At 45.4% G+C, this 26,640-nt stretch overlaps 1 protein-coding gene across 3 annotated transcripts in view; it reads left to right on the top strand.

The window, feature by feature from the left end:
- FHOD1 (formin homology 2 domain containing 1) overlaps positions 1-23,654 on the top strand; it is a 97,029-nt gene extending 73,375 nt beyond the window's left edge. For 2 of the 3 annotated variants that reach the window (XM_075838364.1, XM_075838367.1), the window contains 12 exons: positions 5,095-5,276; positions 6,960-7,103; positions 8,916-9,796; positions 11,475-11,630; positions 11,726-11,908; positions 12,875-12,994; positions 13,831-13,992; positions 14,438-14,628; positions 15,443-15,635; positions 16,293-16,458; positions 19,736-19,912; positions 21,629-23,654. In XM_075838364.1, the coding sequence (XP_075694479.1) occupies positions 5,095-5,276; positions 6,960-7,103; positions 8,916-9,796; positions 11,475-11,630; positions 11,726-11,908; positions 12,875-12,994; positions 13,831-13,992; positions 14,438-14,628; positions 15,443-15,635; positions 16,293-16,458; positions 19,736-19,912; positions 21,629-21,711 (2,638 nt within the window). In that variant the 3' untranslated portion in view covers positions 21,712-23,654. The remainder of the gene's footprint in view (positions 1-5,094; positions 5,277-6,959; positions 7,104-8,915; positions 9,797-11,474; positions 11,631-11,725; positions 11,909-12,874; positions 12,995-13,830; positions 13,993-14,437; positions 14,629-15,442; positions 15,636-16,292; positions 16,459-19,735; positions 19,913-21,628) is intronic. The other variant, XM_075838368.1, reaches the window with a different exon arrangement.
- Positions 23,655-26,640: the final 2,986 nt, after the last annotated feature.

Below are 26,640 nucleotides of genomic sequence, written 5' to 3'. Positions count from 1 at the left end.
AGCGGAAGGGGACTGGGTGCTCTACGGCCTGACAAATGTACAAAAATTTATGCCAGGGCTGAAGTAGGTCTGACCGGCGCACGGACGGCTAGAGATGCGCCTAATTTATTATGAGGGAAGCGCCTCTTTATAACTTGCCAAGGCGCATCTTACTCCAGCGCCTTTCATATTACGACAAGCATCTGAATCGCCAGTCCTGAATTCCTTCCATTGCGTTTCAATTCCTCACCCAAGATTTGTTCTTGCTGTCCGTGAATACGAATGTCCTTGTTTACATCTAGAGACCAAAACCCATCCTGAATATTTCCTGCTCTCACAGCTGACGGTTTCCTACAATTGTATCCAGTGTAGACAATCCTCTGTACGGTAAAGTAAGGCTTCGTTCACATCTGCGTCTGAGGCTCGGTTAGGGTCCCCCGTCGCAGATCCGGCAGGGTTTACCGGAGACCATAGCAAAGCATGCTGCGCTATTGTGTCCGCTAGAATCACAGACACCCCGACGGAACCTATTTAAGTCAATGGGTTCAGTCGGTAACCGGCGGTGTCCGTGGTGCAATGGAACCGTTGGTTCCGTTATTCCCTTGTTCTGCTCCTCTGACTGAAGGCACAACGCAAGTGTGAACGAAGCCTTAGTAGCAGAAGTCTCTCCTGTCCTGTTTGCTACATTGTATCGTTCTGTAGTCCAGGCTGTTCAGCTCATAGATTGGATACAAATGTAACAAACCCTCTACGCCAGGATGGATTCTCAGCCTCTGGTTGTAAACAAGAATGTTTCCATTCACTGTCAGCAAGCAGAAATGTTGAAACATTCAATTGTAATTTGTAACTGTAATTTGGTATTAAAACAGTTACAGAACTTTACATTATAAAGGGATTAAACTTTAATATAAAATGTGTTCTGGGTCCACGTCCGACCTATACACCGGGGAAGCACGGACGTATGCCACTGGACACTTTACGTTTTTTTTTGTGGTTGCAGAGTTTCGCCTTCTGATACGGGCACTTGTAGTATCGGGCTCTGGCGGACTGTACGATTCTCTTCTGTGTTCTCTAAACCTTCTATTTCTAAACCTTTCTCTTTACAGAATCGACCAAACAGAGCCTGTTTGGTAAGTGTCCGGTGCAGAACGGACCGCGAGCGCCCGTCCCCCTATTAACCATTGCATTGTCGTTATCTGTCCCCATACTAGCAGAGACGGTTTGCTGTGTTCTAATTGTGGAATCCGTGACGTCGCGTGTAACGGTGACCTAATCCCGCGCCGTGATTATAACCTGAGACACCCTCGTGTGTGTGTGTGCGCGCGCGCGCCTTCCCTGCATTAACCCTTTTCTGACCAGTGATTTTCCACACTCATAAGGAGATTATTCTAACTGAACGGAATCCCCCCCACGCCAAAACGTATGATAAAAGAGAACAGTAGACTGAGCTGCATAATGAGATTCTAGGAGACATTGACCGTCTTCTCTACTAATATTGTAGCGACCCTTCAGCCAAGATAAAGACTTAACTTAGTTCTCCCTTTTTAAATTGTTTAACATTTTGTGTAGCCGTTTCTAGAAAAGCTGGGTGACAATAATATGGCCACCATTACCGCTCCCTACAGGGGTCCTCACCCAGCTTTCCCTGACTCCTGAATGACCAATCGGTGATGCAGCAGCGCTCCTGTGTTACAACATAACCAGGCCGATGTCATTCAGTATTCTAGAAAAGCTGGGTGACAATAATATGGCCACCATTACCGCTCCCTACAGGGGTCCTCACCCAGCTTTCCCTGACTCCTGAATGACCAATCGGTGATGCAGCAGCGCTCCTGTGTTACAACATAACCAGGCCGATGTCATTCAGTATTCTAGAAAAGCTGGGTGACAATAATATGGCCACCATTACCGCTCCCTACAGGGGTCCTCACCCAGCTATCCCTGAGTCCTGAATGACCAATCGGTGATGCAGCAGCGCTCCTGTGTTACAACATAACCAGGCCGATGTCATTCAGTATTCTAGAAAAGCTGGGTGTCAATCCCCTGATGGCCATATTGGTTTTCACCCAGCTTTCCCGGGAACAGATATAACCTAAGAATTGGCTGAATAGAGTTTAGACATAAGAGGGTGACTCAGGGATTGTTTACACAGGAGGTTTAGGGGGGAACACCCTGGTACTCCGGATTGGGGGCCTCACACAGACAGGACAAGGATCTATAGACGATACTTTCCAGTCATCGTCTGTCGTTGATATTTTCTGGTGTCTTCCGCCAATCACCCACCAGCTGTGGAAAGCACCTGGATTTAAAAACTATGATGCACTGTGGGATATTTTCCAAATTGACTGACGAAGGGAGGTAGTCTTACTGAGAGGGAAACTACAAGCACCAGCATGCACTGACGGGCACTGGTTTACAGGTCACACAACCTCCACCATTGATTAGCATTGGCTCAAGTCATCAAATGTGAAATCCACCACCTGTAATGACCAGTTCTGGAGTTTTCTGTTACTTGGTGCAGTATAAAAAAAATTTTTTTAGAAACTGTCAGCAAGCAGGTCATGTGAATTCTGGTACAAGTTTATTTACTATGGCTTGTATGAATGGTCAGGGCAGCGCTTGGATTCACACATGTGGAGCTGATGCTCATTATCATAGTCCTAGTAACCAGCAATTTGCAGGATTACACAATCCCGCCGCAACTTCAGTATTTCCCTATGAGGATAAACCGGCGCAGACGACGTGACCATCGCAAAAAAATCCATCCAGGACTGATGTTTTGCAGTGGACACAAGGACGCCTGTGACTTTTTATTACGCCATTAAAAACATTGCGTTTGCATTGTGTTCCTTCTATTTTAACGCAGCTCACAAAGTCCGTAAATGTCAGTGGACAATTGGCCTAAGGTCCTGTTCACACGTCACATTAAAATTTGATTGGTTTTTCTATGAAAGAAATCTGTGGCTTACCCTCGGATTTCTGGCGCTGGGGTGCAGCAGATCCGCAAGATGATTTACCCTGTCATTCATTGGGGCTAATCCTCTGCTTTTCCGTGTGGAAATAAGTAACATGTTTATTTCCACGGCTGATTTATTTTTTTATATATTTTTTTCCCGCAGTGTGGACAAAAATCCATACGAATCTATCCGTAACATATAAATGGGGAGGCAGAAATGCCCTTCACATGCAGATAGATGGTCATGGGATTTGGCACAGAATCCACACCAAAATCCGTGCCGAATAGCGCTGGTACTATACTACTATACTCCACGGACCATTACCACGGTATTGCAATGTCGTTTTTGACAGCACAGCTTGTATAAGTGAATCAAGTCCCTTTAACTTATTTCACATGTAGAAGCCGTGCGGCCTAAAAACGTGGTAAAAATGTGCTGCTTATTGGCACTACGGGTGTTATTCGGCAGGTAAGAATGCGCCCCTAGGGCTTGTCCACATGTGACGAAAAATACGCACTGCAGGTGAGTTTCTGCTGGCAGATTTTCCGTGCGTGGATGGGATTTGTTAAATCTCATCCACTTTGCTGCTACTGTATTCTGCTGCGTCTTCTCCATCCGCACTCAAATTACTAAATAGACATAATTATTATAGATCTGTCAACAGCAACTTGTTGGTGGTTTCCAGCTCGCAACAGCTGATTCTATTTTTACTGGTAGAAATTGACGAGCAGAAAGGTCACAAGACAAGACACAGATGCTGCGGTTCACGTTTCCTGACTTGAGTCCAGTAATAGATTAGAACGTGTGTCTGCTACGGATTCCTGATATATTTGGAAAAATTTCTCATTGATAAAAATATCCCCTCCCCCACCCCCTGGTGACGACGTCTCCATCATTGGTGTGAACGCCGCATGTTTTGGTTACTGATCCCGTAACTCCGCGTGTGGCATGCCGGGTGTCACCTGTGCGTTACCTCCTGATAACCAATTCTTCCTACAGGGAGGACAAGAATAATCATGTGTATGGGGACAAACCCATCCTGAAAAAGTTCCAGTAAGTATTTGTATGAAGAAGTTACTAAAATAAATGGAAGGAATAAATGACACCAACGCCCGTACAGGAAGGAGGCGGACATTTTTTTTTGACCGTTTGCTAGTTCTCGATGTTCGTAAATAGCAGTGAAGCGCCGGACTCGCAAATTGCTTCTCGGCCTGCGCTGCCTGACGGTCACTGATCAACTTTTATGATGGAAAATGCGATACCGTCCCGCAGTAGTAATGTGCGCCATTGAACCTAGACTAACGGTTGTGTGTGATTGGCGCCAGTATTATTTATATTGTCTGCACACTGTGAAATAAAAGGTTCTCTAGCAGAATATTAGGCAATTGCTTATATAACAATCCCCTAATATGTTATTTGCAGAATTGTCCTTTGTAGCTGCTGCAGTGATCCTAAAGATTTATCAGGGCCGCAGCGTCCCTAAAGATCTGTCCCCAGGCCACTGACCGGCTCATATAATCTACTGACGGACAGGCAGCCCTGTATTATAATATTCTACCGCAGCACCTTTGTCATTGAGAAATGAAGGGGCCGCTCCAGTCTGAAAATAAAGCGTAATCATTGTATAATGAGAAGTTCTACAATTTCCTAATATACTGTGTGTTTCAATTCCTCACCATTTTCAAGATCCCTGCTTGCTATTAAATGGAAACATCCAGAGACCAACAATCTGTACAAAATAAATACTTCTCACAGCTGAGGGTTTGCGACAATGTATACAGTCAAAAACAAATCCTCCGAGATGAACAGTCTGGAATCAAGTCATTGAATGGAAACGTTTTTGTTTATGCACTGTACAATACTGATCACCGCAGCACAAATCTGAATACTTTGCTTCAACGTAGCAGTTTGTGTAAAATGTATCAGTCTGGCGTCCAAGCGGTTTAGCTCGCAGAGGTTTGTCTAGATTAGATACAATTGTAACAAACCCTCAGCTATGAGAAGAACAGTACTGGGCATAAGCGAGGATGTTTCTGTTCACTGACTGCAAGCAGAAGTCTTGACATGAGACTGGATGACTCGAAGTATGTGGAATTTTTCATGGACTGGTAGTGGTGGCAGGACAGATGATTTACCAACGTCGTACTTGTTATTTCAGAAACCGATTTCTGGAGAATCTGGCAGCCACAGAGCTGGAGAAGATGTCGGCCTTATCCAAAGGTAGACAGGAAATCCTGGCAGAAGCCGTGCGTAACGGGGGTGAATCCGATGAAGAGACTTCCCCGGTGCAGCTCGCAGACACAGCCGGCGCGGATGATTTTGGCGGGGGGCAGGATGAGGGTAAGTTGTTATGTGCATGGCCGGTATTTCATGCTCATTGAAGGGAACTATCTGTCATAGAAGCTGCTGGAGCCAAGTACGACAGTTAAAGGGGTTGTCCAGTCCATGCTGATCGCCAACTATACGTTTTTACATTTCCCAGAAAATGCGGCGTGACTTTCTATTCATACGGTGCGACAACCCCAGCTTACCGTGAAGACGTCCGGCGATCAGTGGTTATTGCAGGGGGGATGTAGTATTACACTCGGATGAATGCGGGACCATGTAATACACTGGGTCTGCAGGGGCCGCTCTTTGCTGGCTCATAGATAGAGGTTATCTAATAGGGCATCTGGGGACAACCTCTTTAAACTCTTCCGAGTTAAAACTTTTATGGGTCAGTGCTTTTAACCTCGGAATGTGATTACATTTGTAATGCATTTACTGTATCAAAACTGACCGTTTCCCGATGCTGCCATGAGGCACATGACTGGTGACGTCACGCTTTGCCCGCTGTGTTTACTAGCCATGTATGTATCACGTGGTCAAAGCGGTAAAAGTTTCTACCTGGTATACGGCACGTCACTCTTTGCCCACTATGTTTACCAGCCGTGTGTATATATATATATATATCAAGTGGTCAAGCCTGGTATACGGCACGTAACTAGTGACGTGTATGGGCTGTTCTGTTATATAGCCGGGAACGCGCATGCGCATGCTGGACAAGCGAGAGAACAGCAGGGACCGCGCATGCGCGTTCCTGGCTGTATAACAGAACAGCCCATACATGTCACTAGTGACGTGCCGTATACCAGGTTTGACCACGTGATATATATATATACGGCTGGTAAACACAGCGGGCAAAGAGTGACGTCACCAGTCATTTGCCTCATGTCAGCATCGGGAAACGTGGTCAGTTTTGATACAGTAAATGCATTACAAATCACATTCCGAGGTTAAAAGCACTGACACATAAAAGTTTTAACTCTGAAAACCCTTTTAAAGCCTTGTACACACAGTGCAGATTTGCTGCAGATTTTGCATGTATTTTTTAAGCCAAATCCAGGAACGGAGCCTAAACAGAAGAAATATATAAAGTAAGGCCTTGTCTGTCTCCTCTCCTGGATCCAATTCTGGTTTTGGCTTAAAAAAATGCATGTAAAATCTGCAGTGTGTGAGCAAGGCCTAATAGTCACAGACACACAAATTCCAACTTGTGGCTATTCTGTGGGCTCAGGATGTAGATAAAGAAATGTCTGGATTGCTCCGCGCACCATATGGCTCCAGTGTAACGCAGCATGCACTATGGCGGGTAGTCTCCCGTGAGCAGAATACCAGAATGAGCAGTGCCGGTCATGGGTTTGCCATGAGGGGGATACTTTTTTTTTTTTTCTGATTGCATGGATATAAACTGTAAATCTTTGGTGCGCCTGGTTGAAGTGTCGTGTTGTCGTCACCGAGACTTTATTTTCATATCCTCTGGTTTGTGACTCCTCCCACCTGCATGCTAACCCCATCCATTAGCTCCACCCCTGCTTACTACTGACCCCGCCCCCTCTTATGCATGTGCCTGTCCTATACATACATCTGTAGCCTTGCTTGTATCCATGAACATGTATGTATGGTGTGCTCCATTTCTAAGCATGGGAGCTTCTGTGCGCCTGGTCAGATGTATAACCACCGCCACCCCTCTGTTGGACACAGGAAAAGGGGATCTGAGTGAGAAGGAAGAGAAAAATGACAGTGTGAATGAGAAAGAATTGTGCTCGGGCTCCAGCGATTCCTCCGCCAGCAGCACCTTGGAGCGAGAAGAAAGAGGCGACCGAGAGGAGCCTGAATCCGAACCAGGCAAGACATCCCGCCGCGTGCACGAGGCTCCGGAAATCACAGGGCCAGCCGCTGACTGGAGAAAATCTGTCCTGCTCGTAAAGGGATTTCTAGTTTTATGCAACTAAAGCTTAATCATTGTAGAATGAAAGTTCTGCAACTTTCTAATATACTTTTTGTTTCATCTCTTGTCCAAGATCGCTGCTTGCTGTCAGTGAATGGAAACATTCTTTTTATACAGCTAGAGGCCGATAACCTGTGCAGACCTAGCGCTGCTCACAAAGACTCCTATATCCTTACGAGAGAGCCCCGATTCACTTAATGAGCCGTGTGAGCAGGACTAAAGGCCCTTTTACATCAGCTGGTGCAGCGAGTGCCGATCAATGAGACATCGTTGATCGGCGCTCGTTTGCTCCCGTCACAAGGAGCTATGGATGGGGACGAGCGCTCGTTACTCCGATCGCTCGTCCTCATACATTATTATCATGTCGGCAGCGCGTCTCCCTGATTACACACCAAGATGCGCTGCCGACAACCAGAATATTTCTCTTTTTAAAACGATACAATCCGCAAATGAACAAGCATTTGCTCGTTCATCTTCTGATCGTTCCCGTTTACACAGCGCAATTATCGGCAACGAGCTTTCTATGAACCCTCGTCAGCCCGATAATCGTCCTGTGTAAAAAAAACCTTAAGGGAAGACGTTTTATAAACCTCTGGACTTAAGCAAAAAATGTTTCCATTCACTGACCGTAAGCAGAAATCTTGAAGGAATTTAAAACACAAAGTGCATTAAAAAGCTGCCGAACTTTTATTCTACAATGGTTAAGCTTTATCTACATAAGACTGACCCTTCAAGCTTTATATTATATTTTGTATCATTTTATACGATTCATTAATATTTTCAGTTCTCAGACCGTCAGAGCTTCACTTTAAAGTGAACCAAACCAAATGTGTCTCCGGTCCAACCAGCGTTCCAATCTCTTTATTTTCGGGAGACCGGTTAATAAATGAACAAAAATATTGCAAGATATCGTTGATGGGAACGGAGCGCGTTATTTTGCACATTGTTGCACTTGTATATGTTAGTTTAGCATTTAATACACTATGAACAGCGGGACGGTCACATATTCATTTTTGGGTGCAAATTTTGCGCCTGCCAGGAGTAAGAGGAATGTGTCACATGTCCAGTGAGTTACGCCGTATGTATTATGCCATGTGCACCATCTTGATGGACTTTTAACTTCTTCTAGTCAACGCACTGACAACTGATGACCTGTCAGTGACCTATGCAGCTCGGCCGCTATTCAATGACCGGAGCCATCGGCTTCCAGCATGGACGTCCGGTGCCCTGAGGCAGCTGATCGGTGCAGGGTCCGGGTGTCTGACCCCCACCGATCATATACTGATGACCTATCCTATGGATAGGTCGCCAGTTGTCAGTGCATGGACGACCCCTTTAAGGCGGAATCCAAGTCTACGCACCCATCACAAACCTCATCCATGACCTGACTCACACCATACACAGATGCCTCATGGTCGTCTTATAGATCTAGGACACGTCTTATGACATTAACGTTTAGTCTGTGGATACAAGACCACCAGATCTCAACTTGTCCACCTACAGTACAGCACACTTCTCCTGGTCGTATGAATTGTATGGTGAAATACCAGTTGTCGGAGGTCCTATAGATCTCGTCTCCATGATCTGGAGGGTTGACTTTGCCTCCATGACTGGTGACAGTGGTGTATGTACAGCCATCGTAGATCAGGAATGATGCGATGGACTGGAGATTTGTTTTCTTATTACCCCTTTTCTTTTTCTCCCTCCAGCAAGTCCCGGCAGCACTTCTCCCCCAACCGCTGACCGTAGCAGCTCAAAGAAGTTCATGCTGGACATGTTATATACTAAAAAACAGAGCAGCGTCGACAGCGACACAGAAATTCTCAATGCAAGGAATGAGACTTCTAATGATCCAGGGAAGCCCCCGAGAGACAAGAGGTCTCCGGCAGCCAGGACGGAAAGTTACGAGCCTGAGATGTCTCCCACCAAAGTGTCCATGGAGAACGGCTCAGACCCCCGGAAAGGTGTGAGGGCCCAGTACAGCATTGATGCCGAAACCAACGCCAAGAACTTGGAGAAGACCCTTATGACCCCCTTCAAAAAACCTGCCGAGACTCTGTGGGAGCAAACCCCGAACCCACCACAGATGGACCTGAAGATTAAAGACTTGGACTTCACGGACTTGTGCGAGGAGGAGGATTTTGACGTCCTTGATTTTGAGGCCACAGAAACTGTTGCACCTTCCCGTTTATCCAATGCCAGTCATTCTTCGCCGCTGTCCATTTCAGGATTGCCCCTTCCGCCCCCTCCTCCCCCACCACCATTTGGTAGTTGTCCCGGATTTCCATCACTCATCCCTCCACCTCCAGTGTGTCCTCTACCCCCATTAGGAAGAAGCCCCCATTTTCCACCACCACCCCCCGCACCCCCCAATTTCAGCTCCGTCTCACAGGACTCTTTTAACACAACTCTAAACAAGAAGAGGAAGACGGTGAAGCTGTTCTGGAAGGAGGTGAAGGAGTCGGACTGCAACAGCCGGGGGAAGTTTGGCAAAGGCACTTTGTGGGAATCACTGGACAAAATCAATGTGGACACTGAGAAACTTGAACATCTTTTTGAATCTAAAGCCAAAGAACTAATATCTGCCAAGGTGAGAATGTCTGAAGCTACCAGCCTATCGTGTAGCAGAACATAGAGAAACGCAGTGCTAAGCCCCTAACCCCAAAGAGTCTAGAGTCTAACCTTGACCTAAAGACCCGAACAACCGAGACAGACTGGTTACTAGGGACCTGCTGCCGGACTACCCCAATGAGCAGGCTGTGGTTGTCAGGCAGTCAATCCTTAGAAACCAGACTATCAAACCTGACTCGGCTCAAAGCTGTAGTAGCACCAGGAAACATAACAGAAACAGCTGGCAGTTTGCTACAATGTATCAGTCTGTAATCCAGCTCATTGTCTAGACTGGATAAAATTGTATCCTCTTCTCAGCGGAGAGCAGGACTAGGTCTATATGGGTTTGCAGCCTCTGCATGTATACAATGTTCTCATTCACTGACAGCAAATGTGATGAAGATGGTGAAACAAAAAGTCTATTAGAAAGTTGTCAAAGTTTAATTTATACAGAAATGACGCTTTATTTATATAAAACTGGAAACCCCTTTAAATCAAGAGATGGACCCTGTATATGGAAATAAAACATTTACGAGGGACTTTCTACATGTTTAGGCCCCATACACACAACCGTAGAATTCGTCCGTAATTGCGATCCGCAATTACAGACCCATTCATTTCTATTGACCACTTCCCGTATATTTACAGGAAGGTGTCCGGGCCGTATGAAGCTGCCGCGAAAGTTAGGACATGTTCTATCTTATGCTTTTTACGGACCGTGCTACATGGGAGCACAGGCGGAAAATGCGGGTGACCAACCGCGGCCGGCCGTCCCCGCAATCACGGGCCGTGTGCATGAGGCCTCAATCTGTGTTGCTGCTGGAATATGCAATAGACGCCATCAATCAATGCGTGTCCTGGTAGCTGGTAAAGATGAATGGGGTTGTAAAAGCTTAATCATTCTACAATTAAAAGCTCATTAAATTTCCAATTTGTATTAATTCACCATTTTTAAGATCTTTGCTTACGATCAGTGAATGGGAACCTTTCTGGTTTACATCTAATGGCAGAAAACCCATACAGATCTAATAATTTTACAGCTGAAGGTTTGTTACAATTGTATCCAGTCTATACAATCCTCTGTGTGCGTTTAACAGCCAGAACTCCAGACTGATACACTGTAACAAACTATCATGACAGGAGAGAGATTGGTCCTGCTGCTGTGTTTAGCTCATACAAGATTGGATACAACTGTAAGAAACCCTCAGCTGTGAGAAGTATTATATCAGGATAAGTTTGCGGTCAGTGAATGGAAACTATTCGTTACTTTCAGAGCCTGAAAATAGATCTTGTTGGAGGAATTGAAACAAAGTATATTAGAAAGCTGCCGAACTTTCCATGATAATATTATTAAATGGGTGTCCCCCCCCCCCCCAATAACATTAATAAATAAAAATTATTGGGTAAGGGTCACCAGTAGAGGCCACCACGATAATTGAATATTTGGACCCCTGTCCCTACTGACCAGATGGGCTGCGGGGAGTATAAGTTGTATGAAGCAGCACCTTCTCTGCAGCTGTCCTGGTGAGGAGGGGCTGGGGTCTTCATTCTAGTGATTGGGAAGCGGGGGTCCCCACTAATCTAGCATTTATCACCTGTCCTAACCCCAAAACTGTTATGGATCCTGGCCTGTGGTTTAATCCCATTTATCATTACAGAAAGCAGCAGAAGTAAAGAAACAGGCTCTGGTCGTGCTGGACCCCAAGAGAAGCAACGCCATCAACATCGGCCTCACCGTGCTCCCCACAGTCCACATCATCAAGACCGCCATCTTAAACTTTGACGAGTACGCAATAAGCAAGGAGGGGATTGAGGTAAGCCGTGTCTCCCGCTATAGATGGTGCATCGTGTCCTCTGCTGCAGGGTTTATATAGGACGCCACAATGTATGTTCATCTCTCTCCCTATAGAAAATCCTCACAATGGTCCCAACGGAAGAGGAAAAGCAGAAGATCCAGGAGGCTCAGATCGCAAACCCTGATGTCCCGTTAGGTTCGGCAGAACAGTTCCTCCTCACCCTGTCCTCTATTAGCGGGCTGAGGTCACGGCTCCAGCTCTGGGCCTTCAAGTTGGATTATGAGACCATGGAGAAGGTAAGTTGGATTATGAGACCATGTGGGGCGTCTTTTCTCAGGGTTCCCGCTGCGCTGAGACTCGTTAAAAATAAACGCCGTCACATCTTCCTGGGATCGTATTATTTTCATGGATACCAAAGAGTGGGCGGGGGGGGGGGGGGGGGGTATTGAGAGGTTTGCATCAAATGTATGAAGTAATTACACGTGGGAGTCTGTAATGGGCACAATGGCGGATGTGCCGCAGCTGCATGTCTGCTCCCAGGCCGTGTTCAGGTGGGGGGGGGGGGGGGTCTCTGTACAGATATAGCCCCCGGAGACGAGGCACAATGTGTCTCCCTGGAATAGGAATCCATCCTGTTTATAGTGATCTGGTTATTGTCACTGTGTTTTGTATAAATACTTTGTTCCAGTTTAGCTGCTTTTTTTAATTTATTTTTTACTCCAGCAGTGGGGGGGGGGGGGGGGATAACCAGGAATGGCGGACTGAGGAACCCGCGATGTGACACAGGCATACCCAAAACACAACAAGATAATCGTGAAATTCTGTGTTCTAAACAAATGCCAGATTTTTATTAGACTTTTTGGATCATTAAATTCCAGAATAAAAGAATTTGTCATGCAAGTGGCTGACGCTGTGCTGCAGAGCTTACAATCTATGGTCAACACTAAGGCCCAGTTCACACAGTTTTTTTTACGCGGAAACCGCGTCTGAATCAGTGGCAAAAAAACGTCCGAAACTGCCTCCCCTTGATTTCGAGGCAGAGGCGGTAAAAAAAAAGTGGAATGCTCTTTCTTGACGCGGTTCGCTCTCTGACCTCCCATCGAAATCAATGGGAGGCAGAGAAAGAATTTTTCGCTGCGTTGTTTGCTCATGGCGCTCAATGACCGTGGGCAAAAAAACGCAAAAATTTGCAGGCAGATTTTTCTGCCTGCAAAAAAACCTCTGTGTGAATAGGGCCTAAGTGTCCTGTTGGTTTTCCTTAGGAAATTGCTGACCCGCTATTTGACTTGAAGCTGGGAATGGAGCAACTATCGAAGAATAAGACATTTAAAGTGATCCTGTCCTCGCTGCTGGCGGTCGGGAACTTCCTAAACGGGTCAAGTGTAAGTCCGTGTTATTCTTTCTCCCGAATCTCTGTACACCGGGAGCCTGCGGAGGAGAATTACTGGTGTGATGGATGTTCCCTTGTGTTTATGTCACTGGGTAATTAGTCCTGATTGTATTAACTCTCTGAGAGACGCCAGACGAGGACGCGCTCTACTGTAATCCATACAAAACTATTCTGGGGTCGTTTAGTCTCATATAATGCAAAGTTCTGTAACTTTATAATAGACATTCGGGGTAATTAATAGCTTTTCGCCTGTTTCTTGGGTTAAAAAAAAAGTTGCAAACCATGGTGCACGCCATGTTTGCGCAAAAGTGTCCGGCATTTTAAAACAGGCGAGTGACGGAAAAGTGGGCCATAAAATAGTGCAAATTTTGGCACAAATCTACAGACAGATTTAATTTTAGGGCAATCCGAAATGTGCCAAATGTATTACGAGGCGTGCACCTTTTAATAAATTTGGTGCAAGTTACTCAAGTGCATTCTTTATAGACTGGCATATGAAACGCCTTTGCTTGCTGTCAGCGAATAGGAACATTCTTGCTCGTCTAGACTAGCTACAAATGTAACAAACGCTCAGCTGTGAGAAGTCTGCTTCAGTTGCCGCTGGATCTAAACAAGAATGTTCCCATTCACTGACATAAAGCAGATCGTAATAAAACTGCTTGCAGACTCTGGATGTAAGATTTCCCTAGTCTCTTACACAATGCTCAGAGTTCCCGGCGTCCTCTGCACAGGCCCTCGAAATGTTAGATTCATTGTATTATCAGGATCATAATTTATTATTATTCCATTCAGTGACATGTATCTGTGGTTTTCTTTCCTTGTTTTTAGGCCAGGGGCTTTGATCTCAGTTACTTGGAGAAGGTCTCGGAGGTGAAGGACACTGTCCATAGACAAACGCTCCTCCACCACATGTGTAACATAGTGATTGAGAAGTTCCCGGACACCTCAGACCTGTATTCTGAAATCGCGGCCATCACTAGATCGTCCAAGGTAAGCGATGAGCTCCCTGCCAATCAGCATCAGCGATACAGGCCGCCAAAACCAGCAACTGCCCCCTGCTGACCGCTCGCGCTAAGAGCAAGAAATCGCAAGTCTTTATCAGATTATTGTATCATGAAAAGTCCAGAAACTTCTAATCGCCTTTGCTTCAATTCCACCCCATTTTCAAGATCTCTGCTCTCAGTGAATGAAAATATATATATCTAGGAGGGTAAAAGCCTGCCCGGATCTAGTCCTGCTCACAAAGCTGCAGGTTTGCTACAATTGTATCAAGTCTAGACAATCCTCTGTGAGCTAAACAGCCAGACTAACCCGTTACCTGCACTGATACATTGTAACAAGCTATCAGGACACGAGAGATTTACTGACACTATTTATATGTCTTGCTGCTTGGGACGCCGCCTGGTTCTGACCAGAATGTTTCTCTGCTTAATAGGTGGATTTTGATGAACTGGCGGACAGTCTGGGTCAGCTGGAGAAAAGGTGCCGGGAATCATGGGAGAGCCTAAAAGTCATTGCCAAACATGAGACAAAACCGGGCCTAAAGAACAAAATGACCGACTTCCTAAAGAGCAGCACCGACAAAATAGTCATCCTCAAAATCGTGCACAGGAGAATTCTTAACCGGTAAGGGGAAAACCCTCATGTTTACCCATACATGACTGAGACACTGAGACACACACACACACACACACACACACACACACACACACACACACACACACACACACACCATATAAAAGATGTGTAAATATGGCCAGATTCAGGTTTATTTTTTATCAATTGTTATCTAAAATCATATTACTTGCAGTACCACTGTTCACCACTGCGTGGAGCAGATAACTTCCATACACACCAATGCAACAGCGCCCCCCCAGTACTGATCTAGTATTACCATCACAGGCATTTTTTGGCATATCCACAGGATATGTGATAGATGCAGGTTCTACCTCAGGGACCTTTACTTATGGAAGAATAAGGGTCTTCTGACCCCTGTCCCTCCTGGTGAGGCGGCCACCACTTCCAGGAGGAGAATGAATGGAGAAATGACTGAGCATGTGCGTGGTACTCTTCATTCCGTTATATGGAAAACAGCCAGAGGTGGGACCCGCATATATCAGACATTTATGGCATATCCTGTGGATCGGACATAAATGTGTGTAATCGAAATACCCATTTAAGAACTTCGGATTGAATGGTTCCCCAAAAATGACAATCCCCCTTTTTATATTTGGGAAGAAAAGCTCCTCCGGTTAATTATGGACTCTAAAACCGGTGCAATACCACTTTACATAAGATTGCTTGCTGTACAATATAAGCGCCGGCAGAGGGTGCCGCAGATGTCATTATATAACGTGGATAAAGCCACCGCCATGACAAGAGCGCCGAATATAAGAACCGTTGCTGCGCTATAGATCGTGACGACTTTGTCCTGTTTCAGGTTCCGGTCCTTCTTGCTGTATCTGGGGTATTCTTACTCATCTGCCAGAGACATGAAGATAACGCGATTCTGCCGAATAATCAGCGAGTTTGCTCTGGAGTACAGGACGGCGCGTGAGCGAGTCCTGCAGCAGAAACAGAAGAGAGCTGCGTACAGAGAACGGAACAAGACCCGAGGGAGGATGATCACAGAGGTAACCGGCTCCATAATAACTTATTAGGCTAGATTCACACCAATGTGTCCATTTTGCGCACGTAAAAAACACAGGGTTTGTCTTGCATTGCAGTTCAGGGTGGCATCCGTGTACGGTGCGCGTCTGCGTTTTATATCCTGTGGATATGTCCTAAATGTCCCTCATGGGAAAACCCCTTTAATCATTGTATAATCTAAAAAATTCGGGAATTGTTTAATATACATTGTTTCAATTCCTCACCATTTCAAGATCTCTGCTTGCTGTTTGCGAATAGCAATGTTCTAGTCGATATCTAGAGGCTAAAAACGTTTTCTTAATAAAAAAACAAAACATCACTGGAACATGTTCTGCACATCAAGACAGGTTTATAGCCTCTGCATGTAAAAATATATATAGATTTCCATTCACTTACAGTAATCATCATTTTATTTTGTCAGATATTACCTGCTACCTATTAAAATGCTCCTCCTTTATCTTACTATAGCTTATATAGCTTAGTTGTGTTTTTTCTGAAGCGCAGAGGCCACTTGACGTGCAGCATTGCTATTCTTGGGACTTGTAACTGGTGTGAAATTATAATAAACGGGTTGTATTTGGGGGGGGGGGGGGGGGGGGGATTGTGCATAATGAACAGACGCTGACTTATCATCTTCACAGACTGCCAAGTTCTCCAGTGCGGCTGCAACAGCGACAACCGAGAATAACATCACGTTAACCAGTAACCGGTTAAAGACCCAGTCATCGGAGGAGGGGCATGAAAATATGACCAACATGCTGATCTCATCCGAGGAGCCCAACACCCGCAGGAGCCGTGGAGTCCGAAGTAAGAACCCCACAACCAGAGCAGAACTGAGAACCTGGAGAGCAGATTGTTCAGTCTATGGGGGGGGATCCATAAAACCCTCTACGTCAGTCTCTGGCGTAGAAAAGTTGCAGATTGTGCAAAAATGTGTTTTGCACAAAGATTTTGCGACTTCCATATTAATACGCTGCCTCCGGCACTGTCTTAAAAAGTGGCTGAGGCTTAGCAGCTCAATAAATTTACTATAATTTATGCCAAAAAGATGGTGTAAATGACAGCACGTATCTACTCTCTCATAGCTGGAGTAGATTTGATTTTCTGACGCACGTACGCCAGAGATGCGACTAATTTTATTAAGTGGCGTGGACCTCTTAATAAAATAAGTGCATCTTACTCCAACTTTATTGAGATAAAGACTGGCGTACGAAACACCAGTCTAAATAAATTGCCCCCAATGTATACATACATGACATTACTTATATTATACTCCAGAGCTGCACTCACTATTCTGCTGGTGGAGTCACTGTACATACATTACTTATCCTGTACAGATCCTGAGTTACATCCTGTATTCTACTCCAGAGCTGCACTCACTATTCTGCTAGTGGAGTCACTGTGTACATACATTACATTACTTATCCTGCATTATACTCCAGAGCTGCACTCACTATTCTGCTGGTGGAGTCACTGTGTACATACATTACATTACTTATCCTGTACCGATACGGAGTTATATCCTGTATTATGCTCCAGAGCTGCACTCACTATTCTGCTGGTGGAGTCACTGTGTACATACTAGGGATGCACGATGCATCGAAACTTCGATACTGTTTCGATACTCTGCATCCCCAAACGGTTCGATACCGCTATTTCCTGTATTTCGATACTTAGCTGCGCAGCCGCACAGCTCAGTATAGTAACACATGAATGTATGAGAGCGGGGCTGCGGCTGTGTAATAGCCATTGCCGCGCTCCTCAGTCCTGATAACAAGTGTGCGCGCGGTCAAGATGATGCGATGCGGCGGCACTTAAGACAGAACATGGCGGGCGCGCTACAAAACACCCCCATGTTCTGTTTTCAGTGCCTCATTAGTGCAGCGCCGGTTGCATCTCCTCATGCTGACCGCGCGCGCACTTCATGTCAGGAGCGGGGCCATGGCTGTATTACACAACCGCAGCCCCGCTCTATAACGGCGGAGATCAGAGAAACCTCTCATCTCCACCGCTATTCCCCTGAATGCTGCGATCAAAGTGGACTGCAGCATTCAGGGAAAATGAGAAGGGGGGATGCCCCTGCATCGCGCGTCAGGGAATTCCTGTGACGCGATCGAGGGCCATACCATATATGGCCAGACAGCCCAGGGTCTATTGACGGACCCCAGGGCTGTCTTACCTTATTTCTTGTTGTTAGGGCAACAACTGCCTGTGTACTATGAGTACACAGGCTAATGTACTGGCATGTATCGGATATATGTCAGTACATTAAAGTTTAAAAATAAAGTAAAAACAAAGTAATGTTAAATTTAAAAAAAATACACATACACCTTTTTTACAATAAACATTAAAATAAGTCTCAATACATAAAATATTCACACATTCAGTAATGGCGCGCACAACAATTTTTTTGCGTCATTTATGATGTGTGCGCTGTAACAAAATAAAATAAACGCTTTCTTTCACTTATTAATGTGAGGCGCGAGGTGCGATGAATTTAACCTCCATGTGCCTCACATTAATAGTAATTAACCCCATCATAACTGAGAAACATGATGGGATTAATTACTATTAATGTGAGGCACATTCAAAATTCATCATCACGCCTCACATCAGAAAACGGAAGAACTTTTTTTTTATTTTTATTACGGTTGGCAAAGTATCGAAATTGGTATCGAAATCGCAATACTAAACGAAGTATCGGTATCGAAGTCCAAATTCTGGTATCGTGACATCCCTAGTACATACATTACATTACTTATCCTGTACCGATACGGAGTTATATCCTGTATTATGCTCCAGAGCTGCACTCACTATTCTGCTGGTGGAGTCACTATGTACATACATAACATTACTTATCCTGTACTGATCCCGAGTTACATCCTGTATTATACTCCAGAGTTGCACTCACTATTCTGCTGGTGGAGTCACTGTGTACATACATTACATTACTTATCCTGTACTGATCCTGATCCTGAGTTACCACCTGTATTATACTCCAGAGCTGCACTCATTATTCTGCTGGTGGAGTCACTGTGTACATACATTACATTACTTATCCTGTACTGATCCTGAGTTATATCCTGTATTATACTCCAGAGCTGCACTCACTATTCTGCTGGTGGAGTCACTGTGTACATACATTACTTATCCTGTACTGATCCTGAGTTACATCCTGTATTATACTCCAGAGCTGCACTCACTATTCTGTTGGTGGAGTCACTATGTACATACATTACTTATCCTGTACTGATCCTGAGTTATATCCTGTATTATACTCCAGAGTTGCACTCACTATTCTGCTGGTGGAGTAACTGTGTACATACATTTCTTATCCTGTACTGATCCTGATCCTGAGTTACCACCTGTATTATACTCCAGAGCTGCACTCATTATTCTGCTGGTGGAGTCACTGTGTACATACATTACATTACTTATCCTGTACTGATCCTGAGTTACATCCTGTATTATACTCCAGAGCTGCACTCACTATTCTGCTGGAGGAGTCACTGTGTACATACATTACATTACTTATCCTGTACTGATCCTGAGTTACATCCTGTATTATACTCCAGAGCTGCACTCACTATTCTGCTGGAGGAGTCACTGTGTACATACATTACTTATCCTGTACTGATCCTGAGTTACATCATGTATTATACTCCAGAGCTGCACTCACTATTCTGCTGGTGGAGTCACTGTGTACATACATTACATTACTTATCCTGTACTGATCCTGAGTTACATCCTGTATTATACTCCAGAGCTGCACTCACTATTCTGCTGGAGGAGTCACTGTGTACATACATTACTTATCCTGTACTGATCCTGAGTTACATCATGTATTATACTCCAGAGCTGCACTCACTATTCTGCTGGTGGAGTCACTGTGTACATACATTATATTACTTATCCTGCATATTTAATTCTCCTGGTTTTTATTGGAAGCAGTCAGCAAGCTTGTTGTCAGAAACCTTGGATTATAATCCTCGGAATCCAATGAAACAAGAATTCGGCAGCCGGATCATTTGCTTCAAATAATTGCAAGGTTTTCCAGCCCTTACACAATTCTTCTCTGTTTCAGGTTTTGGCCGAGCCAGTCCACCAGAACTGTCCGGAAATAAAGAGGAGCCGGGAGGATCCCCTGTAGACGCCTCTGATGAGATCATGGACAGACTGGTGCAGTCTGTGACCCAGAACCCAAACCCAAGAGTAGCAGCACCAAAAGAACGAAAGAGATCAAGAGCGAATAGGAAGTCCTGTGAGTGTTGTAGTCGGCTCTAGTTATAGGGGGTCCCCATCATAGACATTTGTGAGACACTGGTAGGTTATGCCATAAAGGTCTGGGACCACCCCCCTGAGAAAAAGGAGGTCCAGTGCCCTGCCCCCCCCCCCTCTCCGTTATTTTGAAAGGGAAGTAGTCGAGAACAATCCATTCTCCGCATCGGTGGGAGCAGTCAGACATTGATGGCAAATCTTACTGATCTTTAATGGGAAGACCTTCTAGGGGGCAATAGAAGCGAGATAATGCTGCACTGAGAGCTGAGCATGCGTGTTATCTCAATGATGGGGATAAGTGGTGACTGGACATTAATGGCGCTGCTTATCTCTGGGAAGACTAAGAGTATGTTCACATGAGTGTTTTACAGGCAGAAAATCTGCCTCAAAATTCCTTCAGGAATTTTAAATTGTAGCTAAACGGGAGGCAGAATGTTTTTCGCTGCATTTTTTGCCCACGGCGCTCAATGGCAGCGGTAAAAATAAAAACAGCACAAAGAAGGGCCAAATCTGCCCTAAAGTGTAGCCAAATGTTCGACAAACTTCTGACATGTCATAGTGACATGTCAGAAGTTTGTATTGGTGGGGGTCCGAGAATGGAGACCCCCACCAATCGCTAGAACGAACGCTCAACTGCTTAGTGTCTGTCCGGCTTTTTCCGGAAATAAATGTATCGGTGTACGGGCTCAATAGAAAGTCTACGAGCCCGTACTCCGATACATCGGCTTTCCGGAAAAAGACTAACAGAAACGAAGCGGCTGAGCGATCACACGAGACCTTCTGCAGCTTCGTTCTAGTGATTGGTGGGGGTCTCAGTGCTTGGACCCCCACCAATCCAAACTTCTGACATGTCACTATGACATGTCAGAAGTTTGTTGAACATTTAGCTACACTTTAAGGCAGATTTGGCCCTTCTTTGCGCCGTTTTTTTTACCGCTGCCATTGAGCGCCGTGGGCAAAAAATGCAGCGAAAAACATTCTGCTTCCTGTTGATTTCAATGGGAGGTCAGAGACTGAACTGCGGGAATTAAGAGCATGTCACTTTTTCTTCCCGCGGGTGGTTTTTTCCGCTTGCGGGAAAAAAACGTCTCCGCCTCCCATTCAAATCAGTGGGAGGAGATTTCTGATGTATTTTGGCGCGGTATCCAAGGCAAAAACAGCGCCAAATAACTCTGTGTGAACTAGCCCTGAGAATTCTTCCTACTGGAGATGAATATGGATTCTTAACCTTCATGGATCCCGCACACGACCGTCTCTTGTACAATGAGAGGAAGATTCGAACGTCATAGAAAAAATATAAAAAAGGATTTTCCAAGGTTTATGATTAACCTGTCAACTCTATTAGAGCCGTGCTTCTGAAATATTGAAATAGTAGACCCTCCCCAAATCAGTATAGCTATCAAACTGGGAGCAGCTGCCTGTGTAATTGCATAAATAGCGACTCCATAAGGCCGATCCCCGCAGCTTTCCTGTCCGCAGACACCACAGGCAGAATACAGGCTTCTGTAAGCTTTCTCTGTATTCTGCGGATGGATTTGCCGGGCAACAGTAGAGAATTGATTTTTCCCGCCTCTGCTGTATTATTGGATCACTCATTCCTAGAAAGGGGGGCTTCATTTATTGAGGAGTGTTTCGGGGTGTTCCACGCTATTGATAGTATATTGCGGACTCGTGTCTCACGTTAGATTCTCTCTTACAGTGAGAAGAACCCTGAAGAGCGGTTTAAGCGATGACCTGGTCCAGGCGCTGGGATTGTCCAAATCATCAGAGGTGACTGTGTGATTGACTCCTATATAGACTGCTTACATAAAGTCCGCTGCCCCCTGTGGTGGGATATGGAACGGCGGCCCACTAAGATGGTCCTAATTGCATGGTATAACTGGACAATGCAATAAATGGAGCAGAAAACGTCACTAAATGGGACTGCCTCACTTTACTGACTCGCTATAACCGTCCGTGTGGAGAAATCAATGTTACGTTACAGACACCGTCCGTCCACAAGAAGATCGGCTTCCATGACCGCGGTCTACATTGCGGATAACAATACTGTACATTTTAAGAATGAAAGATTACGGAGCCGGCGGATCGTTGGGATCACTGGCACACTACGGTGGGGGCACAATGCCCCTCTCTGCCCATAGACCTGCTCTTGGTTTACAGTTGTGGTTCTGAACAGTACAAAGTCATGAACTGCACATCTCCCTCACCAGCAGCGGTGACCACAGACGTCTGAATATAAAGATCGCTGCATGGTGGGCAGCAAGTTCTAGATGGCATTGTTGTATCTTGCAGCGGGTCTGGATTACCTTCATTTACAGCCTCGTTACATTGTACACAGTCACTTTTCTGCCCGTACCCTGGTCGAGATGCCCGGTGGGAAAGCCAAAATGACTAAGATACACATCGTGTAAGGCTACAATCATTGGTCTGCAAGTCAAGTATAAAGACCATGAATTATGGATCTTACACCCCACCCCCCCCTCACAAAAAGTCATGTGGCTCATTTCAGCGCTCCAAAGGTTAACGCTATGTATGTAAAATATGGCGCCACCTAGTGGTGGATGGTTTTGCACATCATTTTACTCTTTATTGAATGTAACTTTAAGCTGCAATTATTAAAGTGACCCCCAATATAAGGTCATTTATTAGGGGCTTGTATAGAATCGGTGGAGAGAAAGGTCAGGAATTTAGTCAATGGCGCAAATACTGCCGCTACGGTCAACAAAAACGTTCCAACATCGTAAAGCGTCGGACGTGTAGAATCACAAATAGCTGTGACGTCTGATTGATACATTGTCAGACGTTTTATATATTTCACTAAGCGGAGACAAATTCTATTTTTTGGGTTATAGCCCCCCACCCCTTTGCTTTCTGTACCCCAGCATTGTGCTTGCAGTTCCTGCCTGACGTCCGGCTCACATGAAGTTGCACATTTCTGGTGTTCTCTGCCGTCACCTCACATCCTAGTGTTACCATATAATGACTGGTGGCATTGTCATTACATGGGCAGCAAGGTCCCCTCCCTCCAATAACACGGCTCATCTTCCTGGCTGTGACTGGATGAATCAGCCCGGTTAATATAACCCCACAGACCCGGCCTCATATATTTATAGGTCGCTTCCTCCTACACCACTGCCTATGGCTCCCGCCACCCCCTGACCCGGAGCTCATGGCCTATAGAGAGAATAATAAAACCACTAATCCTGGTTCTGATCTGCGTATAATGAATGTACAGCTACTATGTAGAAGGTGAACCGAGATGGGGCACATCCAGACCCCCCTCCCCATCCGGGCACCCATGAACAGTCCGGTGGTGGCACATAGCCCTTCAGGCAAATGGAGAACTCAAACAGCAGAGAAAAATAAATGGAGGAAATATTGGCTTCCAAACCTGGTGACAACCACCAGATAAATATCCGTACTTTATATGAACAGAAATTCATCAGTATGGGGTTAGGCTATGCTGCAATGTGGTGCCAATTAAATCATGCAACTTTTTGTCCCCCCCCCCTACCCATACAAGACAATGGAAAGTTCCGCTACCATTGAATGGAAGAAGGAAATATCCATTGACCTCCACGGGGATCGGTTTCTGTATATTAGTTGCCGTTGGGTTATATACATTGTGCCACATAATGTGTTACTACTGGGGCGATTTCTTATTCCGCGCCGCCGTAGTTTTCTGGGTTCTTAAAAAAAGCCAGACACTATATAATGTGTCCCTTTAAATGACCAGATCCTAAATCTTCTATCTAACGCCAAGTTTTCCCTAACGAGACCCATCCAGACCACCACCGGGACTCCGCCTCTAACCACTTGTAATGCCACATGCTGCACATAAAGGGTTAACACACTAGGAATCCTGGGTAACGTTTATATTTAATGTATTTTAACAGTCACCTTTATATTTATTTTTTAAAGGGCTTTAGTCAGGAGACAGTTTAGTGCCTTGATCCGTGCAAAATGGCCGCTCCCCGCGGTCTTTTTAGTGTAGATTTTGGGGAATTTTTTTAAATGAAGTAAGTGGCTTCTGATATGTACAGACAGACTCCTGAAGCGATCGCTCCTCATGCTGACATCCGGTCGTCTTCAGCGCCGCGCAGTCATTTTGTGCCGTTCAGAGAGCGATGAACAGTATTATGAAGTCGTTGTAAAGTCGCCGTGTAGGGAATGTATTTTCTTGTAAACAATGTTTTTTGTTTCTTCAATAAAATCAATTAAAAACCTTTTTTTTTTCATTTTTTATCCATTTTAGTTTTAGGTGAACATAAAACATAAGAAACAGAACGTAACAATGTCTATATACGACCCAAGTCACCATCCACATCCTAATGGCCTGAATAGTGGTAGATGTGTGGGCTTTGATGTGGATGGTGATTTTAACCGCAGAAGTTCCCCCTAACACTGCACCTGGAATCAGAGAAGACGTCATCAGGATCTCTCAGTGGTGCAGCTTCAGTCAGTGCCCAAGTCTTACTGTATTAACAGCTGCTTGCAGTACCACATTTTCACCACTTAATATTTTGCCATAGACAATAGTGCAACAGCGCCCCCAACCTATATAACACCAAACTCTGAAGGAAACCCTGCAGCACAGTAGATCAGATTTTCAGAAAATCGTTCGGCTGCGGTATTTATGACGCGGCATAGACCAGTGACTATTCACAGCACGTGGAGTCATTTAACAAATTGTTCAAGTCAAATGACTGCATTTATCACAAGTATGGTCGGACTTTGCCCCCCTGTATCACTGGAGTCATCCGAATCAAGGATATCCTATCTCTTATCTGTACCATATAGGAAAGCTGCAGTAATGCGAACAAACAAATCAAGCCATGGAAAAAGTTTGGACATTTGTAGCATAAAACGATGCGGGTATAAAAGCCAGAGCAGCAGCTTAATCCAATTGTCGCACAAAGTCCAATAATCTGGCATCAAACCAAGATCATCATGAGCAGATTCCTGGATTATTCATGACACCCCCATGCTTTATACTTCAGCAATTGTCTGACTATTGAACAAGTCCTTGTAATAAGTCAGCAGGTTTATTTTTCATGCCTGCCGGGTTACCAGGAGTTACAGAAGAGATATCCTATGTAGTGTTAGAATCCACAAGGTGTGAACGTGGCACCTAAATCCTGACAATCCGCAACCATTCCACCACAAATGAATATGAATGGGGTATTATATGCTCCGGAAAAGCAGCAGATTCGGATATTGAACTTGAGTGGAGCGAATTCTTACCCAGATCCGCTGCAATTTTTGTCGTGGATTAGCCTAATGTAAATCCTGACCGTCTGAACATGACCTTAGTATTTAAAGGCAACATAGCGGTCCAGACGGATACGTGTGTAATACATCATTACGTCCCAGTCTATAGAACGAGCCCGGCCGCATAGTGAAGATATATGTATTATACTGCAGCCCTTACATGGGGCGACTAATAATTACCCCATGTAAAAGGACATTCATGAAAGATATTCATTGCGCGTCCCATAAAGCCAAACACACTTTTTTATATATATATATATATATATATATATATATATATAAAGGTCACAGAGGATTGTTTAGACTGGATACAATTGTAACAAACTCTCTGCTGTGAGAATTATTATGTCAGGATCTGTTTTCAGTCTCTAAATTTAAACAATGTTCCAGTTTACTAACTGCAAGCAGAGATCTTGAAAAGAGTGGAAATGAAACAGTGGACGGAGACAGGGTGAGGAGGTAAAAGGTAGAGGACGGGGTGAGGAGGTAACTGGTAGGGGACGGGGTGAGGAGGTAACGGGTAGGGGACGGGGTGAGGAGGTAACGGGCAGGGGACGGGGTGAGGAGGTAACGGGCAGGGGACGGGGTGAGGAGGTAACTGGTAGGGGACGGGGTGAGGAGGTAACGGGTAGAGGACGGGGTGAGGAGGTAACGGGTAGAGGACGGGGTGAGGAGGTAACTGGTAGAGGACGGGGTGAGGAGGTAACGGGTAGAGGACGGGGTGAGGAGGTAACGGGTAGAGGACGGGGTGAGGAGGTAACGGGTAGAGGACGGGGTGAGGAGGTAACTGGTAGAGGACGGGGTGAGGAGGTAACGGGTAGAGGACGGGGTGAGGAGGTAACGGGTAGAGGACGGGGTGAGGAGGTAACGGGTAGGGGACGGGGTGAGGAGGTAACGGGTAGGGGACGGGGTGAGGAGGTAACGGGTAGGGGACGGGGTGAGGAGGTAACGGGTAGGGGACGGGGTGAGGCTTGCAGGTCGTCGCTGCTCCAGGTGGAGATATCTTATCTGAGGAATGTGCAAATAGACATTAAAATCGGTTTGATGACACAGGGATGGGCTGCGGCCACATTACCAGAGGACAATCATTTCCTGACCACGGTGCTTACACTACTGGAGCGCACGGCACGGGGTGGGGTTGCCGGTTCTAGACGTAGGGTATATAAAGTAAATACTGGGGGGTTCCTGTTTGGGATTTCTGTGTTAGTTCAGGTATTACGCAGACGGCCATTGATTTCAATAAGTGAGCTCCGGTTTATGCAGATCATTTTTTTTTTCTTTTTTTGGGGGGGGGGGGGGTCTTTTAATGAAAGAGGGGTACTCTATTCTCTAGTTTTAATCAGCCACTTGGGGGTGCGCAGCAATCCTGAGAAGTAGGGGTTTCCATAATGGCCATTACTTTCAGTGGAAGGTGACCACATGTGCACCCTCTCCACAGAG

The sequence above is a fragment of the Rhinoderma darwinii genome, chromosome 9, assembly GCF_050947455.1.
Source record: "Rhinoderma darwinii isolate aRhiDar2 chromosome 9, aRhiDar2.hap1, whole genome shotgun sequence".
NCBI lineage: Eukaryota > Metazoa > Chordata > Amphibia > Anura > Rhinodermatidae > Rhinoderma > Rhinoderma darwinii.
The sequence above is the reverse complement of the archived record's forward strand: the minus strand, read 5'-3'. Positions and strand labels throughout refer to the sequence as shown.